The sequence below is a fragment of the Ovis aries genome, chromosome 14 (genome assembly GCF_016772045.2).
Source record: "Ovis aries strain OAR_USU_Benz2616 breed Rambouillet chromosome 14, ARS-UI_Ramb_v3.0, whole genome shotgun sequence".
Taxonomy (NCBI): domain Eukaryota; kingdom Metazoa; phylum Chordata; class Mammalia; order Artiodactyla; family Bovidae; genus Ovis; species Ovis aries.
Window position 1 is genome coordinate 34,528,416 of NC_056067.1, and position 18,978 is coordinate 34,547,393.

General features: G+C 38.9%; 1 protein-coding gene across 2 annotated transcripts in view; it reads left to right on the forward strand.

The window, feature by feature from the left end:
- LRRC36 (leucine rich repeat containing 36) overlaps nt 1-18,978 on the forward strand; it is a 56,417-nt gene that overhangs the window by 23,502 nt on the left and 13,937 nt on the right. For both annotated transcript variants that reach the window (XM_004015067.4, XM_027978075.2), the window contains 3 exons: nt 9,795-9,922; nt 15,498-15,549; nt 18,399-18,839. In XM_004015067.4, the coding sequence (XP_004015116.1) occupies nt 9,795-9,922; nt 15,498-15,549; nt 18,399-18,839 (621 nt within the window). The remainder of the gene's footprint in view (nt 1-9,794; nt 9,923-15,497; nt 15,550-18,398; nt 18,840-18,978) is intronic.

The following is an 18,978-nucleotide window of genomic DNA, read 5'->3' on the forward strand; positions in this document are numbered from 1 at the left end:
CTTTGTCCACCTCATGTGAAGAGTTGACTCATTGGAAAAGACTCTGATTCTGGGAGGGATTGAGGTCAGGAGGAGAAGGGGACGACAGAGGATGAGATGGCTGGATGGCATCACCGACTTGATGGATGTGAGTTTGAGTGAACTCTGGGAATTGGTGATGGACAGGGAGGCCTGGCATGCTGCGACTCATGGGGTCGCAAAGAGTCGGACATGACTGAGCGACTGAACTGATCTGAACTGAATAACCCAGATAATCATGATGGTGTGATCACTCACCTAGAGCCAGACATCCTGGAATGTGAAGTCAAGTGGGCCTTAGGAAGCATTACTATGGACAAATCTGGTGGAGGTGATGAAATTCCAGCTGAGCTATTGCTAATCCTAAAAGATAATTCTGTTAAAGTGCTGCACTCAATATGCCAGCAAGTTTAGAAAACTCATCAATGGCCACAGGACTGGAAAAGGTCAGTTTTCATTCTAATCACAAGGAAAGGCAATGCCAAAGAATGTTCAAACTCCTGCACTATTTTGCTCATTTCACGTGATAGCAAGGTAATGCTCAAAATCCTTCTGGCTAGGCTTCAGCAGTATATGAACCGAGAACTTTCAGATGTACAAACTGGATTTAGAAAAGGCAAAGGAACCAGAGATCAAATTGCCAGCATCTGTTGGATCGTAGAAAAAGCAAGGGAATTCCAAAAAAAAAAAATCTGCTTCATTGATTACACTAAAGGCTTTGACTATGTGGATCACAACAAACTGGAAAATTCTGAAAGAAGTTGGGATACCAGACCACCTTACTTGCCTCCTGAGAAACCTGTATGCAGGTCAAGAAGCAATTAGAACCAGACATGGAAAAATAGACTGGTTCCAAATTGGGAAAGGAGTACATCAAGGCTGTATATTGTCACCCTGCTTATTTAACTTATATGCAGAGTACATTATGTGAAATACCAAGCTGGATGAGTCACAGACTGGAATCAAGATTGCCAGAAGTAACAACAACCTTAGATGTGCAGATGATACCAGCAGAAAGCAAAGATGAACTAAAGTGCCTCTTAATGAGGGTGAAAGAGGAGAGTGAAAAAATGGCTTAAAACTCAACATTCAGAAAACTAAGATCCATGGCTTCCAGTCCTATCACTTTATGCAAATAGATGGGGAAAAAGTAGAAACAGTGACAGATTTTATTTTCCTGGGTTCCAAAATTACTGTGGAAGGTGACTGCAGCCATGAAATTAAAACATGCTTGCTCTTTGGAAGAAAAGTTATGACAAACCTAGACAGCATAGTAAAAAGCAGAGACATTACTTTGCTGACAAAGGTCCATATAGTCAAAGCTGTGGTTTTTCCAATAGTCATCTATGGATGTGAGAGTTGGACCATAAAGAATGCTGAGTGCCGAAGAATTGATGCTTTTGAATTGTCACGCTGGAGAAGACTCTTGAGAGTCCCTTGGACAGCAAGGAGATCAAATCAGTCAATCCTAAAGGAAATCAACCCTGAATATTCATTGGAAGGACTGATGCTGAAGCTGAAGCTCCAGTACTTCTGCCACCTGAGGCGAAGAGCCAACTCATTGGTAAAGATCTGATGCTGGGAAAGATTGATAGCAGGAGGAGAAAGGGGGGACAGAGGATGAGATGGTTGGATGGAATCACTGACTCAATGGACATGAGTTTGAGCAAACTCCAGGAGCTAGTAAAGGACACGGAAGCCTGGTATGCTACAGTCCATGGAGTCGTAAAGAGTTGTACATGACTTAGTGATTGAACAACAACAATGTCCTCAAAGTTCATCCACATGGTAGCATTTGTCAGAATTTCCTTCCTTTTTAAGGGTGAATGATATTCCATTGTATGTATAGAGCACATTTTGTTTATCCATTCATTTGTCGATGGACACTTGGGTTGCTCCCGTGTTTTAGCTTTTGTGAATAATGCTGCTGTGAACAGGGGTATACAACTATCTCTTCAAGACCCTGCTTTCACTTCTTTGGGGTATGTACCCAGAAGTGAAATTATTGGATCATATAGTAATTTTATTTTTAATTTTTTTTTCAGGAATTGCCATACCGTTGTCTATAGCCATTGTATCATTTTACACTCCCACCAACAGTGCACAAGAGTTCTGATTTCCCTACCTCCTTACCAACACTTGTTACTTTCTGATTTTTTGGTAGTAGCCATCCTACTGGGTGTGAGGTGGTATCTCATGTTTTTAATTTGTATTTCCCTGATGATCAGTGATGTTGAGTATTTTTGTGTGTGTGCTTATTGGCCATTTGTAAATCTTCGTTTGGAGAAATGTCTATTCAAGTCCTTTGCCCACTTTTGAACCAAGTTGCTTTTTTGTTGTTGTTGAGTATTAGGAGTTCTCTATATACTCTAAATATTAATTCTATATCAGATATATGATTTGCAAATATTTTCTCCCATTCTGTGGGCTGCCTGTGGGCTGCTACTCTGTGTGTATTGTTTTTAGATGCACAAAATTTTTAATTTTTCGTTAAGTTCAATTTGTCTGTTTTATCTTTTATTGCTTTGCCTTTGGTGTCACAGTGCCAAATCCAGTAAGCATTTTCTCTATGTTTTCTTCGAAGAGTTTTATAGTTTTTAAAATATATTTAATTTTTAAACATATATTTGGATGCCCCCAGTCTTAGTTGGGCCATGTGGGATCTAGTTCCCTGACCGGGGATCTAACCCCAGCCCCCTGCATTGAGAGTGTGGAGTCTTAGCCACTGGACCACTAGAGAAATCCTGAGTTTTATAGTTTAATGTATTACATTTAAGTCTTTGATCCATTAATCCATCCAGTTAATTTTTGTGTATGTGTTAGGTAAGGGTCCAGCTTAAATTTTTTGCATGAGGGGTGAGGGACTGGTAGCTGCTTCTTTGCTGAAAGTGAAAGTCGTTCAGGTGTGTCTGACTCGTTGTGATCCCATGGACTGTAACCCACCAGGTTCCTCACCATGGAATTCTTCAGGCAAAAACACTGAAGTATAGCCTATCCCTTCTCCAGGGAATCTTCCCTACCCAGGGATCAAACCCAGGTCTCCCACATTGCAGACAGATTCTTTACAATCTGAGCCACTAGGGAAGCCCAAGAACACTGGAGTGGGTAGCCTATCCCTCTCCAGGGGATCTTCCTGACCCAGGAATCAAACCCGGGTCTCCTGCATTGCAGGTGGATTCTTTACCAGCTGAGCTACCAGGGAAGCCTTAGCTACTTTGCTAAGAACTGAAATTAACCAAAATTAATCCTAATTTACCTTCCATGCCTTCCCTCAGAAGTTGCAAGCCTTCAGTAGACTCCAGAATTCTAAAATAGTTATATCAAGAGAATTCTGCCAGTGCAGTTGTTGTCTAGGGGGGAGACAGGTGCAAGATGCTTCTCACTGCCATTTTCACCTGTCACCACAGTTTTGCCTTTTCCAGAATTTCATATAATTGGAGTCATACCATATGTAGCCTTTTCAGATTGGCTTTGTCTGCTTAGTGATATGCAGTGGTTTCCTCCATATCTTTTTGTGGCTTTCTTTTTAGGGCTTAATGGTGCTGTGGTCCATGGGGTCGCAAAGAGTCAGACACAACTGAGTGACTGAACTGAACTGAATATTCTATTATTATTATCTGGATTATTTATCCACTCACCTACTGAAGACCATCTTGATTGCTCCCAGGTTTTGGCAATTATGCAAAAAGTTGCCATAAACATCTATATGCAGGTGTTTGTATGGACATAAGCTTTCAACTCCTTTGGGTAAATACCAAGTTTTTAGTTTTGTAAGAAATTGCCAAACTGTCACCTAATGTAATCTGCTTTTTAAAATATCTTTTCACACACTGAGTTTCTTAAACTGAAATTTCTCAAACTAGATTGATAGTCTCAGGGTTTATGAGAATGTTGAGTTTGAGAAACACTGATGTAGATGGGCATATGCTGTAGAGGCTCAGAGTATACTAGGAGCAAATGGGGAAAGGTTTTGTGACAGAAATTCATTTCTCTCTCATATAGAAATCTGGATGTTGGCAATCTAGGGCTGTTACTGGGGGTTCTAACAGATGAAAAAGGATATAGTGAGGGGCAACTGGCATTCTCTGGTGCGATGCATGTAAGAGCAATTCAGCAAACAGGTGTCTATCTACTGGAAAATTCCTGTGTTAGAGGCTAGGCATATTAGGAAATGACACAACAATGTCAGAGCTTCAGCTACTCCCACACCAGAGAGATTTATCTTAGCTGATTAGGTTACAAGTCAGGCTGAGACATGAGTTCGACTTTGGCAGAGGTAAAGAACTGTGGGGGAGAGACACTACCAGTTGACCTGGATAAAGCCTTCCCCAAAAGGATACATTTAAGTTGGGCATTCAAATAAAATTCATTGGGCATAGTTGGGCATTCAATGCATAGAAAACAGAAGTAGAAAAAACAGATGTGACAGATTAGGAAATTGACTCAGCTTGTGACTGGGGGCTTCTCAGGTGGTGCTAATGGAAAAGAACCTGCCTGCCAGTGCAGGAAACATAAGAGATGTGAGTTTGATCCCTGAATAGGGAAGATCCCCTGGAGAAGAAAATGGCAACTCACTCCAGTATTCTTGCCTGCAAAATCCCATGGACAAAGGAGCCTGGCAGGATACAGTCCATTGGGTCGCAGAGAGTTGAACATGACTGAAGCGTCTTGGCACGCATGCATGCACGTGACTGGAGCTAAGGTGCTTGATTAAAGCCAAGTTGCAAGCGGTCTCTTTATGAAACATTTTCATTCTATTCTCTTGAAAATGGGTGACAAAGATGTTTTAGGTGGTAAGCATGATTAAATGTATAATTTAGAGCAATAACTCGATTGATTTAGTTAGATAGGCAGCAACTAAAGACAGCAGTCCAAGTGGGAGATAATAAGGACCTGTCCTGACATAGGACAATAATAGTGTGAATACAAATGAGGAGGTACAGATTAATTAAATCCTTGAGAGCTGGGACTTCCTTGGTGGTCCAGTGGCTAAGACTCAGCACTCCCAATGCAGGGGCCCTGGTCAGGGAACTAGATCCCACATGCTACTCCTAAAAAAAAAGATCCCAAATGCCAGAACTGAAAGAGCCCATGTGCTGCAACTCAGACTCCACACAGTCAAATAAATAAAAATAAATATTAAAAAAACTTTGTACTTCAAAGGACACTATCAAGAAGGTAAAAAAAAACTAGGAAATTGCTTGGCAGTCCAGTGGTTAGGACTCCGTGCTTTCACTGCTTGGGGGATGGGTTCAATCCCTGGTGGGGGAGCTAAGATCCAAAATGCTGCACTGTATGACCAAAATAATAATTAATTTTTTAAAAAAGTAAAGCAACCCACAGAATAGGAGAAAATATTTACAAATCATATGTTTGACAAGGGTCTGATATCCATTATATATATATATATATATATATATATATAATCACAATAAACTGTGGAAAATTCTGAGAGAGATGGGAATACCAGACCACCTGACCAGCCTCTTGAGAAATCTGTATGCAGGTCAGGAAGCAACAGTTAGAACTGGACATGGAACAACAGACTGGTTCCAAATAGGAAAAGGAGTATGTCAAGGCTGTATATTGTCACCCTGCTTATTTAACTTCTATGCAGAGTACATCATGAGAAACACTGGGCTGGAAGAAACACAGGTTGGAATCAAGATTGCCGGGAGAAATATCAATAACCTCGGATATGCAGATGACACCACCCTTATGGCAGAAAGTGAAGAGGAACTAAAAAGCCTCTTGATAAAAGTGAAAGTGGAGAGTGAAAAAGTTGGCTTAAAGCTCAACATTCAGAAAACGAAAATCATGGCATCTGGTCCCATCACTTCATGGGAAATAGATGGGGAAACAGTGGAAACAGTGTCAGACTTTACTTTGGGGAACTCCAAAATCACTGCAGATGGTGACTGCAGCCATGAAATTAAAAGACGCTTACTCCTTGGAAGAAAAGTTATGACCAACCTAGATAGCATATTCAAAAGCAGAGACATTACTTTGCCGACTAAGGTCCATCTAGTCAAGGCTATGGTTTCTCCAGTAGTCGTGTATGAATGTGAGAGTTGGACTGTGAAGAAGGCTGAGCGCCGAAGAATTGATGCTTTTGAACTGTGGTGTTGGAGAAGACTCTTGAGAGTCCCTTGGACTACAAGGAGATCCAACCAGTCCATTCTAAAGGAGATCAGTCTTGGGTGTTCTTTGGAAGGACTGATGCTAAAGCTGAAGCTCCAGTACTTTGTCCACCTCATGTGAAGAGTTGACTCATTGGAGAAGACTTTGATGCTGGGAGGGATTGGAGTCAGGAGGAGAAGGGGACGACAGAGGATGAGATGGCTGGATGGCATCACCGACTTGATGGATGTGAGTTTGAGTGAACTCTGGGAATTGGTGATGGACAGGGAGGCCTGGTGTGCTGCGATTCATGGGGTCGCAAAGAGTCGGACACTACTGAACGACTAAACTGAACTAAACTGAACTGATGTAGACTCTTACAAAATCAACAACAGAAAGGCAAACAACCAATTTAGAAAATGGGCGAAAGATTGAACGAACGTTTCTCCAAAGAAGATATGCAACTAGCCGACAAGCACATGAAAGATGTTCAATATCACTAGCCATAAGGGAAATGAAAGTAAAAACCACAAGGATAACATTTCACATCCACTAGGATGGCTAGAATCAAAAGGACAGACAACAGGTAACAACAACGATGTGGAGAAATTGGAACCCTCATACATTTCTGGTGGGAAAATAAAATGATATAGCTTCCTTGGAAAACAATTTGGAAGTTCCTCAAAAAGTTAGAGTTACCTTTTAACCCACCAATTCCACTTCTAGATATATACCCAAGAGACATGAAAACATATGTCCACACAAAGATTTGTGCAGGAATGAAAGCAGCATTATTCATAATAGCCAAAAAATCTATCAACTCATGAATGCAGAAACAAAATAATGGCATATCCATATAAGGCATATTTTTCAGCCTAAAAAGGATTGAAGTACTGATACATGCTACAATGTTTGTCTTGAGAATATCATACTAATTGACAGAAACTAGATACAAAAGGTTAAATATTGTATTATTCCATTTTCATGAAATGTCCAGAATAGGCAAATCCTATTTGATGTTTGCTAGGGACTGATGAAGAAGAGAGAATTAAGAGTCACAGTTAATTTGGCCTCTTTTGGGGTGATGAAAGTAGAAGGTGGTGATGGTTGTACAACTTTATGAATGCACTGAAAATCACTGAATTGCATACTGTAAAATGATGACTTATATGGCATGTACAATATACCTCAATTAAAGATTTCCCCCTCCAAAAAAAGTAATTCTATAGAATTTGATAATTGACATTTGAGATAAGTGAGAGAAAGTCAAAGAACAAGTTTCTATCTTGAAGGATTAGGTGAATAGTAATGCCAGTATTAAAATGAGGGTTAGGGTTCGAGGTGGGACATCATCAGAAATAGGCCTGGAAGTAAGATTATGAGTTTAATTTAGAAAATATTTAGGGTACTTCCCTGTTAGTCCGGTGGTTAAGACACTGCCTTCCAATGCTGGGTTTTGGGGTTTGATCCTTGGTGGGGGAGCTAAGATCCCACATGCCTCTCAGACAAAAAGACGAAACAGAAACAGTAGTGTAACAAATTCAATAAAAGACATTTTTTAAAAAGAAAATATTTGGGATTTCCCTAGTGGTCCTTTGGTTAGGACTCAGCGCTTTCACTACCAGTGCCCAGGTTCAGTCCCTGGTTGGGGAATTAAGATCCCATAAGCCACGCAGCACAGCAAAAAGAAAAAAGAGAGAAAATACTGACTTTTCAGTTGTCTATAGAGCACTCTTTTGGGGGGCAGTTCAAAAAACTTAAGTCTGGACATAACAAGACAGATAAGAGTTAAGAGATTTAGACTTAGGGTCATCCAGATTTGATTGATAGCTAAAACCAGAGAGAAGTTATGATAGCATTCAGCAAAGAGTTGGGACCTCAGGAGATTTGTTTGAACCGAGAAGTAGGTTCAGTTAAAAAAACAAAACAAAAACCTGTGAATCTAGAAAAGAGCATTAGAAAGATAGGAAAACCAAGATGAAACAGGGTCTTGGATACCTGGGAAGTTTGTGTTGTTCTGTAGGAAAGGGGTAAGAGGAGCCCTGAACCCAAAGTCACAGCTTACTAACCGTTCTAATTTCCCACTAAGAATCAGATTTTAAAACAGCAATTTTTGTTCCCCCCTTTTTTTTTCTGTGTTGCAATTGCAAAGGAACCAAAGAACATAAACTTTGAGAGCTTGTCACTTTGAGAAATAAAATTATGTCAAGTACAAGGATAGAAGGACATTTTGTACTGAAATAGCATGACGTTTCATTCCCAGAAGGCAACTCAGAAGTAAAAAGCATTTTAGAACCGCAAATGGACTGAGGGGCTGGATTTTAGAAAGGCTGGCTTTATTCTCATTCTGGGTTCTCAGTTGCCCTGCCTTATGGTATCTTTCTACTGCCAGAGCCTGCACATGGAAACTAGGTAAAAAGCACATTGTTTGACTAAGGCACAAATGTTTGAAACTATTAATATCTTAATTCTTACATACAATCCTACTAAAGAAAAAAGCCTCTCTAAACAAAAATCTCTTATTTTTATTAATGAGTCCCCCAGAAGACTCCAAATCCCAGAATTCTGCAATTAATGTTTTGATCAAGGATCTGCAAAACCTTTTGTACAAGTGTTACAATTTAATAGAAATCTTAACTAGCTCCTTTTGAGGTGGCCAGGAGTAGGATATAGTTTTTACTTGCTTTTCCTCTCTGTTTTTAAAGTTGTTTCTCTAATAATAGGCAAAAAACAAACAAAACTAGGAGACCTAAAGATTTGGTATTCTTCTCTATGAAATAGGTCTTGATTAGTCTTTTTCTCTCTATAAATGAGGAAATCAAGGCGGAAAGAAGCTGATTAGAAATGATGAAGCTGGGGCTTCCCTGGTGGCTCAGTGGTAAAGAATCCGCCTGCCAATGCAGGAGACTTGAGTTTGATTCCTAATCTGGGAAGATCCCACATGCCATGGAGCAGCTAAGTCCATACGCCACAACTGCTGAGCCTGTGCTCTAGAGCCCAGGAGCGGCAACTACTGAGCCTGCATGCTGCAACTACTGAAGCCTACCTGCCCCCCAGTACTCTGCAACAAGAGAAGTCACTGCAATAAGAAGCCTGTGCACCATAACTAGAGAGTAGCCCCTGCTCACAACTAGAGGAAAAAAACCCTCACGGCAAAGAAGACCCAGCACAGCTTAAATAGACAAACAAAATTTTAAAAAAGAAATGATGAAGCTGATTTGAAATGATGAATCACTGCAGACTGCTGATTAAAGCCCTGGAGATGCCTGATCTCAGGAGTCTATTTCCAGCCATCTCCCCCTGTAGCTGGAGATTGTTGAACTGATGTCAAAGTTTATTGTATGTTCATTTCAGAAGTGTGCAAAAACATTTGACTTTTTAATTTTTCTTTAGCATTTCATAATTTATGAAACCTTTCATATGCATTATCTTATTTTAACCTTACCTTGACTCAGAGATGGAAAATTTAGATTTTATCATCACTGTTTTACAAGTGAAGGGATTGAAAGAGGTTTAGTAGCAGTTTGCCCAAATTCACATTGTTTCCAAGTGGTGACATAGTATTCTCAATCTTATGACTTCTAGTATCTTTCCATAAGACATGTTGCCTTTAAAGTCTGTCAGTGCTTTATTGTATGCCTTTTCTTTTAACACAGACTCAAACAAAGGACTTTTTATTCCCTTCCCTAACCGGGAAATAAAGGACTCCCTAACAAGTACTTCTGCAACCCAGGGCAGTGTTATACCAGATCAGAAATTAGACCCTTTCCTATTGGGAACACAGGTAATGTATTCACCCTCCTGCTGGATCTATTGACTAGTCAATGATCAATGCTAATAATCCAGTAGATTCTCAGTTATTCATGAAGGTCTAAGAGGACTTTAAATATTTTTTCTCTCTTTTTAAAAATTTTTATTTGGGGGAAATTGCTTTACAATGTTGTGTTAGTCTCTGTTGTACAACAACGCAAATCAACCATAATTATACATATATCACCTCCCTCTTGAGCCTCCCTCCCCTCCCCTCACTCCACCCCTTTAGGTCATCACAAAGTGCCAGGTTGGGCTCCCTGTGTTACACAGCAACTTCTTACCAGCTATCTATTTTACACATGGTAGTGTATATATGTCAATGCTACTTTCTCACTTCGTCCCACTCTCTCCTTTCCCCACTGTGTTCACAAGTCCATTCTCTATATCTGAGTCTCCGTTCCTTCCCTGCAAATAGGTTTATCAATACCATTTTTCTAGATTCCATATATATGTGTTAATATATGATATTTGTTTTTTTGCTTGCTTCACTCTGTATAACAGGCTCTGGTTTCATGTACCTCATAGAACAGACTCAAATTTGTTCTTTTTTATGGCTGAGCAATATTCCATTGTATATATGTACCACATCTTATTTATCCTTTCATCTGTTGATAGACATGTAGATTGCTTCCAATGTCCTAGCTACTGTAAGTAGTGCTGCTATAAACATTGAGGTACATGTGTCTTTTTCAGTTATGATTTTCTCAGGGTATATGCCCAGTAGTAGGATTTCTGGATCATATAGTAGTTTTATTCCTAGTTGTTGTTTTTTTTTTTTAAGGAATCTCCATACTGTTCTCTATAGCAGCTGTTTCAATTTACATTCCCACCAGCAGTGTAGGAGGTGGAGTGTAGTTGATTTATAATGTTGTTAGTTTCTGCTGTACAGCAAAGTGAATCAGTTACATATATACATATACCTACTCTTTTTCAGATTTTTTTCCCATATAGGTCATTATAGAGTGTCAAATAGAGTTCCCTTTGGTATAAAGTGAAAGTCACCCAGTCATGTCCTACTCTTTTTGACCCCATGGACTATATAGTCCTTGGAATTCTCTAGGCCAGAATACTGGAGTGGGTATCCTTTCCCTTCTCCAGGTGATCTTCCCAACCCAGGGATCAAACCCAGGTCTCCTGCATTGCAGCAGACTCTTTACCAGCCAAGCCACAAGGGAAGCCCAAGAATACTGGAGTGGATAGCCTATCCCTTCTCCAGCAGATCTTCCCAACCCAGGAATTGAACCAGGGTCTCCTGCATTACAGGTGGATTCTTTACCAACTGAGCTAACAGGGAAGCCCTCTTATTTACAAGACAGAGTCACAGATGTAAAAAACAATTTTAGGGTTACCAAGGGGGAAAGGAGGGGAGGGATAAATTGGGAGATTGGAATTGACATATACACACTAAGTAGTGTGACTCTGTCTTGTAAATAAGTTCATTTGTACTTCTTTTCTAAGATTCCACATGTAAGTGATGATATATGACATTTGCCTTTGTCTGACTTAAGACACTTTTTTGATGAAGGCACATTAGACACAGGAAAAGGAAAGCACAAGACAGGATACAAAGAGCCTTCTCCATTAATTTTAGTCTCCCCTTTCCCTCTCGCCTAGTACCTGATCAAGTGTACATATAACTTCAACACATTGTATGCCAGGCATTTTGGCACTCAGAGGGATACAACTGTTACAGATTTGGGCTGGTTTTCAGTTTTCTCCTCTCTCCCAGTGTCTCCATTTCCTGTTACTTGGCTTCTTTACATTTTCTACTTCTTAGCCTTTTAATTACTGGACTCTTAACATCTCAGGGATGGCTCTCCTAACACTGTCTCTTGGTCAATGAAGAGGCAGAGATCATGCAAGATGGGGGAAGAATTTTAAAAGTTCTTAGAGAAAAAATTGGTGGGAGTCCATTACTTATTTATATGAATGAATATGATGCAGGAAGCAGAATCAATGACTTTATATTCAACTTCTTTTGTTTGCATTTTCTTTGATAAGTTACTGAGTAGTAAATTTGCTGAAAATATTCAGAAGGAGAAAGAAAAGAAGGAAAGACTGATTAATCCACAATTTGGATAATCAACACTATATACAAGGAAAAAGATAGTAAGATTTCCTTTCAGGTTGAACTGTTATAATGCCTTCATTTTATAAAAGGACAGATTAGCATTTAGTTGGTTTCTTCGTTTTTAGAGATTCTCCTTGGCTAATTTAGAAACTACTTCAATTACCATTTTTTTTAAAAACTTCGTATTGTTTTAAAGAAATGGAGACAAAAGTATACTCTATTTGTGACTTCAGGGACTGTAGCCTGACAGCTCCTCTGTCTTGCCACTTCTTCCTCCAGGGGACCTTCACAACCCAGGAATCAAGCCTGTGTCTCCTGCATTGGCAGGCAGATTCTTTACTGCTGAGCCATTAGGAAAGCCTTACTCTAATTTACAGTTAACATTAAATAGCACTTTTTATATTTTAAAAAAACCCAAAACTTTGAAATAACTTCTTGAAGTGAGAGGAAAAAAGGAAATTGAATAAATAGCCTGCTTTATGTACTCTTAGTTTAAGAAACAGGAAGTAGGATTTCTTTCTCTGCATAACTACCAAAAAGATACTGAATACTTGAAGATGGTTTTTTAAAAAGCAAACTCTAGATGCAAAAGTAGGAAGTCAAGAGATACCTGGAGTAACAGGCAAATTTGGCCTTGGAGAACAAAACGAAGCAGGGCAAAGGCTGACAGAGTTTTGCCAAGAGAATGCACTAGTCATAACAAACACCCTCTTCCAACAACAAAAGAGAAGACTGTACACATGGACATCCACAGATGGTCAATACCATAATCAGATTGATTATATTCTTTGCAGCCAAAGATGGAGAAGCTCTATATAGTCAACAGAAACAAGACCGGGAGCTAACTGTGGCTCAGATCATTAATTCCTTACTGCCAAATTCAGACTTAAATTGAAGAAAGTAGGGAAAACCACCAGACCATTCAGGTATGACCTAAGTCAAATCCCTTGCAATTATACAGTGGAAGTGACAAATAGATTCAGGGGATTAGATCTGATAGAATGCCTGAAGAACTATGGAAGTTCATGACATTGTATAAGAGGCAGTGATCAAGACCATCCCCAAGATAAAGAAATGCAAAAAGGTTGTCTGAGGAGGCCTTACAAATAGCTATGAAAAGAAGAGAAGTTAAAGGCAAAGGAGAAAAGGAAAGATATACCCATTTGAATGCAGAGTTCCAAAAAATAGCAGGGAGAATAAGAAAGCCTTCCTCAGTGATCAATGCAAACAAATAGAGGAAAACAACAGAATGGGAAAGACTAGCGATCTCTTCCAAGAAAATTAGAGCTACCAGGGGAACATTTCATGCAAAGATGGGCACAATAAAGGACAGAATGTATGGACCTAACAGAAGCAGAAAATATTAAGAAGAGTTGGCAAGAATACACGGAAGAACTGTACAAAAAAGATCTTCATGACTCAGATACCCACAATGGTGTGATCACTCACCTAAGAGCCAGACATCGTGGAATGTGAAATCAAGTGGGTCTTAGGAGTTATCACTATGAACAAAGCTAGTGGAGGTGACAGAATTCCAGTTGAGCTATTTCAAATCCTAAAAGATGATGCTTTGAAAGTGCTGCACTCAATATGCCAGCAAATTTGGAAAACTCAGCAGTGGCCACAGGACTGGAAAAGCTCAGTTTTCATTCCAATCCCAAAGAAAGGCAATGCCAAAGAATGCTCAAACTACCACACAATTGCACTCATCTCACATGCTAGCAAAGTAATGCTCAAAATTCTCCAAGCTCGGCTTCAACAGTACGTGAACCATGAACTTCTAGATGTTCAAACTGGATTTAGAAAAGGCAGAGGAACCAGAGATCAAATTGCCAACATCTGTTGGATCATCGAAAAACCAAGAGAGTTCCAGAAAAACATCTATTTCTGTTTTATTGACTATGCCAAAGCCTTTGACTGTTGGGTCACAACAAACTGTGGAAAATTCTTCAAGAGATGGGAATATGAGATACCTGACCTGCCTTCTGAGAAATCTGTATGCAGGTCAAGAAGCAACAGTTAGAACTGAACATGGAACAACAGACTGGTTCCAAATAGGAAAAGGAGTACATCAAGGCTATATATTGTCACCCTGCTTATTTAACTTATATGCAGAGTACATCATGTGAAATGCTGGGATGGATGAAGCACAAGCTGGAATCAAGATCACTGGGAGAAATATCAATAACCTCAGATATGCAGATGACACCACCCTTATGGCAGAAAGTGAAGAAGAACTAAAGAGCCTCTTGAAAGAGGAGAGTGAAACAGTTGGCTTAAAACTCAACATTCAGAAAACGAAGATCATGGCATCTGGTCCCATCACTTCATGGGAAATAGATGGGGAAACAGTGGAAACAGTGTCAGACTTTATTTTGGGGGGCTCCAAAATCACTGCAGATGGTGACTGCAGCCATGAAATTAAAAGAAACTTATTCCTTGTAAGAAAAGCTATGACCAACCTAGACAGCATATTAAAAAGCAGAGACATTACTTTGCCAACAAGTAATGTCCATCTAGTCAAAGCTATGGTTTTTCCAGTAGTCATGTATGGATGTGAGAGTTGGACTATAAAGAAAGGTGAGCAATCAAAGAATTGATGCTTTTGAACTGTGGTGTTGGAAAAGACTCTTGAGAGTCTCTTGGACTGCAAGGAGATCCAACCAGTCAGTCCTAAAGGAAATCAGTCCTGAATGAATATTCATTGGAAGGCGTGATGCTGAAGCTGAAGCTCCAATACTTTGGCCACCTGATGCGAAGAACTGACTCATTGGAAAAGACCCTGATGCTGGGAAAGACTGAAGGCGGGAGGAGAAGGGGACGACAGGGGACGACAGAGGATGAGACGGTTGGATGGCATCACTGACTCGATGGATATGAGTTTTGAGTCAGCTTCGGGAGTTGGTGATGGACAGGGAAGCCTGGCATGCTGCAATCCATGGGGTCACAAAGAGTTGGACACGACTGAGCAACTAACTGAACTGGAATGGCTTTCTACTTTGTATAAATCCTTGCTTAATTATGCCTTAGATTAATTTTCAGCCTATTAAAGGTCCCCTATTAAAGCTCCTGTGCTTGATGCTCAGCTTTACCAGAGGTAATATAAATATGTGAGTTCTTTAAACAGAAATAAATTTGGAAAGGTGGTACCATCTAAATTCTATGCTGAATTATCAAAAATAGAGAAAATAGAGTATCTCACCATTTGGTGTGTTCTTTACTGTCTAAAGAGTATTTTGTCTTTGCAAGGCATCTCTTTATCTGCTTCAAAACAACTCTAGAAACTCTTTGCATTGTGGCTAGTTTAAAGAATTTTTCCCCCCAATTTTATTTAGTTTTTTAATTTGGGTCCCTAGTTTGCAAGGATGGACTTGCTTACTAACAGGGAAGTATTCTGAACCCTTCCCCCTCTCTGTTCTAGTTAAACTCATGTCTGAATGCCCACTGACGCTCTTCTAAAAACCTTTCTTTTTAGATGCAGGAAGTGGCAAGAAGGGAGATGCCAAGTGAGAATAACCAGGAAGATGGTAAATATTTTGCTTACAATATTCTTCTCCATGCTAGTCAGAGAAATCTAGATATGATGGGATTTGAGAGAAGATAGAGGGAGATGTCTCCGTCCGGGGGCGCTACACAGTGAATTCTTTTCTGCTTTCATAAAGGGTTGCCCTGGATGCTTAGAGACGTCTGAGGTTTTCTAGTTGAGGAGAGGATAGTCTGACTTCCTTTATTCTTGACTTTTTGTATTGGCTAACTATTACTTGTTTCTTTTACCTTTCTTGCCTTCTTTTGGATTTATTATGTTTTTAATCACCAATTTTTTCTTTCTGCTAATTTATAAGTTATACACTCTTTATGTACTTCTGATATTATTATGCCGCAAATTATAATATGAGTCCTTAACTTGTTCAACTTCAAAGTTAATCAACACCTTAACACTTCTCTTGGAAAATTCAAAAAGCTTAAAGTACTTTATTCCTTTTAATCCCTTCTGATTAATGTATAGTTATTATGGATTTTAATTATATTTTTAAAAACTCACTAGATACTATTTTTATAAAGTCAATGTTTATTTAAGCTTATCCATATATTTACTACTTTGTTTTGCTCCTTATTTCTTCTTTTTTAAATCCTAGACTTCCCTTCTGAGATAATTTTCCTGTAGTTCATAGTACATCTTTTAGAATTTTCTTTAGTGTATGTCTACTGGTAATGAATTCTTTCAGTTTTTGATTGTCTGAAAATGCCCCTATCTTACTATCATTCTTAAAGGGTATTTTGGGTGGGTATAAATTTCTATGTTGGCAGTTATTTCTTTCAAAATAGTGAAGGTATTCCACTGTAGTCTGTCCTTTATGGTTGCTTTTGAGAAGTTAGCTAGAAATTTGTCACTCCTGCAAGGATAATGTTTTTTTCTTCTGGCTGCTTTTAAGATTTTCCGATTGTGTTTGATGTTTTTGTGATTTCACTATGATGTGTGAATTTCTTTTTATTTATCTTGTTTGGTATTTATTGCTCTTGAATTGGTACATTCTGTCTCATTATTTCTGCAGAGTGCTTCAAAAATAATGTGTCCTATTTTTTCTTTCTTGTCCCTCTATAACTCTTGATTAAGTAAATATATGTCAGAGACTTTTACATTGTCCTCTTTGCCTCTTATTCTTCATGTAATTCATCTTTTTTTTTTAATCTACATTCTGGATAATTCCTTCTGACCCATACTTTAAATTTATTCTTTTCAGCTGTGTCTAATCTGCTGCTAAGCTTATTTGCTGGATTCTTAATTTCACCAGTTTTATTTTCAGTTTTATAAATTTGATTTGGTTCTTTTTCAAATCTGCTGGGCCACTTTTTATAAGCAGAAATTTCCCAGATGTTTTATATCTTTAAACATAGTAAAAATAGCCATTGTATAGGCTGCATCTATTCCATTTTTTGTGTGCCTGTATTGTCTGTTTTTTCCTACTCATTCTCACTTGTCTTATTTCCTTTTTTGTTTCCTTTGGCTACTTGCTGGATATTGTATTTTAAAAACTATTTGTAGGAATGGTTTAAAGTCTTACGTGAAGGTATCTTTTCCAGACCAGACTTTCATTTGCTTTTACCAGTTGGCTAGGGGACTATCAATCTGGGATCATCTTAATCCATGCTCAAAACTTGAGGTTCCCTGGATCACCCAGATAATACAAACCTGGATTACCACTGTACAAGGGCTAGTTTATTTCCAGTTTACCTTTATTCTGAAAATTGTTTCCTGCTTAGGTTCCCATCTTAATGTTGGGTGGGTAGTTAGGGGGTGGTTTCTCATACTCTTTACCTTGGATGGCTCCTGGACTAGGATTTTATACCTTTTATCCTAAATCTCCTTAGAGAAAAAATGACTTTAAGTGCTAGACTCATCTATAAGAGTTCTTGCTGTTTTCTAGATTTTGGCCTAGAAATTTCTCTTTAACTTGTTAGCTCTTTAATGCTTTTAAGGATATATATATCATCCCACTTTTTAGATATCTTCAACAGGAGGGATAGTCTGAATTATCTAATCTCATTACTTGTTATTAGATTCTTTTTCTTACATAAAAATATTATTCTTTACCATTTCTTCCACTATATGGACTGGCGCTTAGTAAAAACGTTGATATTCTTAAAGATTCTATAGAGATAGAAAGTTCCACTGTTCTGAGTTAATGTGACTAACTCAGGAAGGCCTTCAAACATATGAATATCTGAAAACCCCAAAGAACACAGAGACTTCTCTCTTTGTCTGATGCTTTAGTTGCCCCACTCTGAGGCTTTTCAGAGATTCTGATACAGCTGACTGAGAGAAATGTTTTGGAATTGGTTTAGGGGTTTTCATAGGTTTTGCATCTCCTGTCATTTAATTGGTTTATGATAGTGGTTCCCAATGTGTGAACCTATATCCTCTGGGTGGAGATTTGGAGTGGGAATGGGTTTAGCTTTATTGTGAGGATTCTGTGAAATCAGAGACCTACCAATTGTTGTCCATAGACTGAATACATAAGATCACAACTTTTGTCATGTGGGGGGTGCACCAAAATAGTGGAAGTGTAAATACAGAAAACTCTGACACTACAGTTTTCGAAGGAAATTCCTAGGGAATTAGGTTGACGTAAAATTTATCTTCAGAATGCTATGGTCTTTACTGTTTACACAATGTCCAGCATGTTTTGTTGTTCTTCCATATAGAAATCCCTCCATAATATTATGCTACCACTTATAAAAATTATAAACCATCTCTTCCTGAGAACTGTTTTGTTTTGTTTTGTTTTGTTTTGTAGACAAGAGTTTATCTAGTGAACAAGGCTACCCTAAAAATTCTCATTGTCTTTCCCCCCCCCACCCGTTTGGTGATGGTTAGAAATCAGACGCTACTCACCTCATCAGTTGACAATTCGATCCCCAGAGAAGATGGCTAAAGAAGGGTACCGAATATCTTTTTTGGACAACAAGTCTTCAGGTTCTTCTCCAGAAAAGGACTTGATACCAAAACCTGATACTTATCAGCTTACCCATGATGCTTCATTGGGTAAACGCCTGGATGTGGGTGATTCTAGCCAGATTCATCCCTATCAGTTACCTTCAGATGTTGGTCTAGAAAATTATGATAGTCATTATTCTCAAAATCTGTCCCTTCACGGAAGTATTGGTAAAAGGCCTCAGAGAAACAAGAACTACCGAGAATATAGCACAAAGCCTTCAAATAACATGAAAGCCACCACATCCCATTCCTGTGGAGACTTACTGACTTCTCTGTCAAACCCTGACTCCAGCACCGGAAGGCTTTTGAAGCTTAGTTCAGGTAATAGCTTCCTATCAGTTTGTAGGCCTCTCTTCTTTAATAAATGTGAAGATTGAGGTTTAACTGGATCTTTTGGAATAAATATTTCTTACATTGGTGAATTCCTTGTCAGTCCAATGGTTAGGATTCTGCGCTTTCA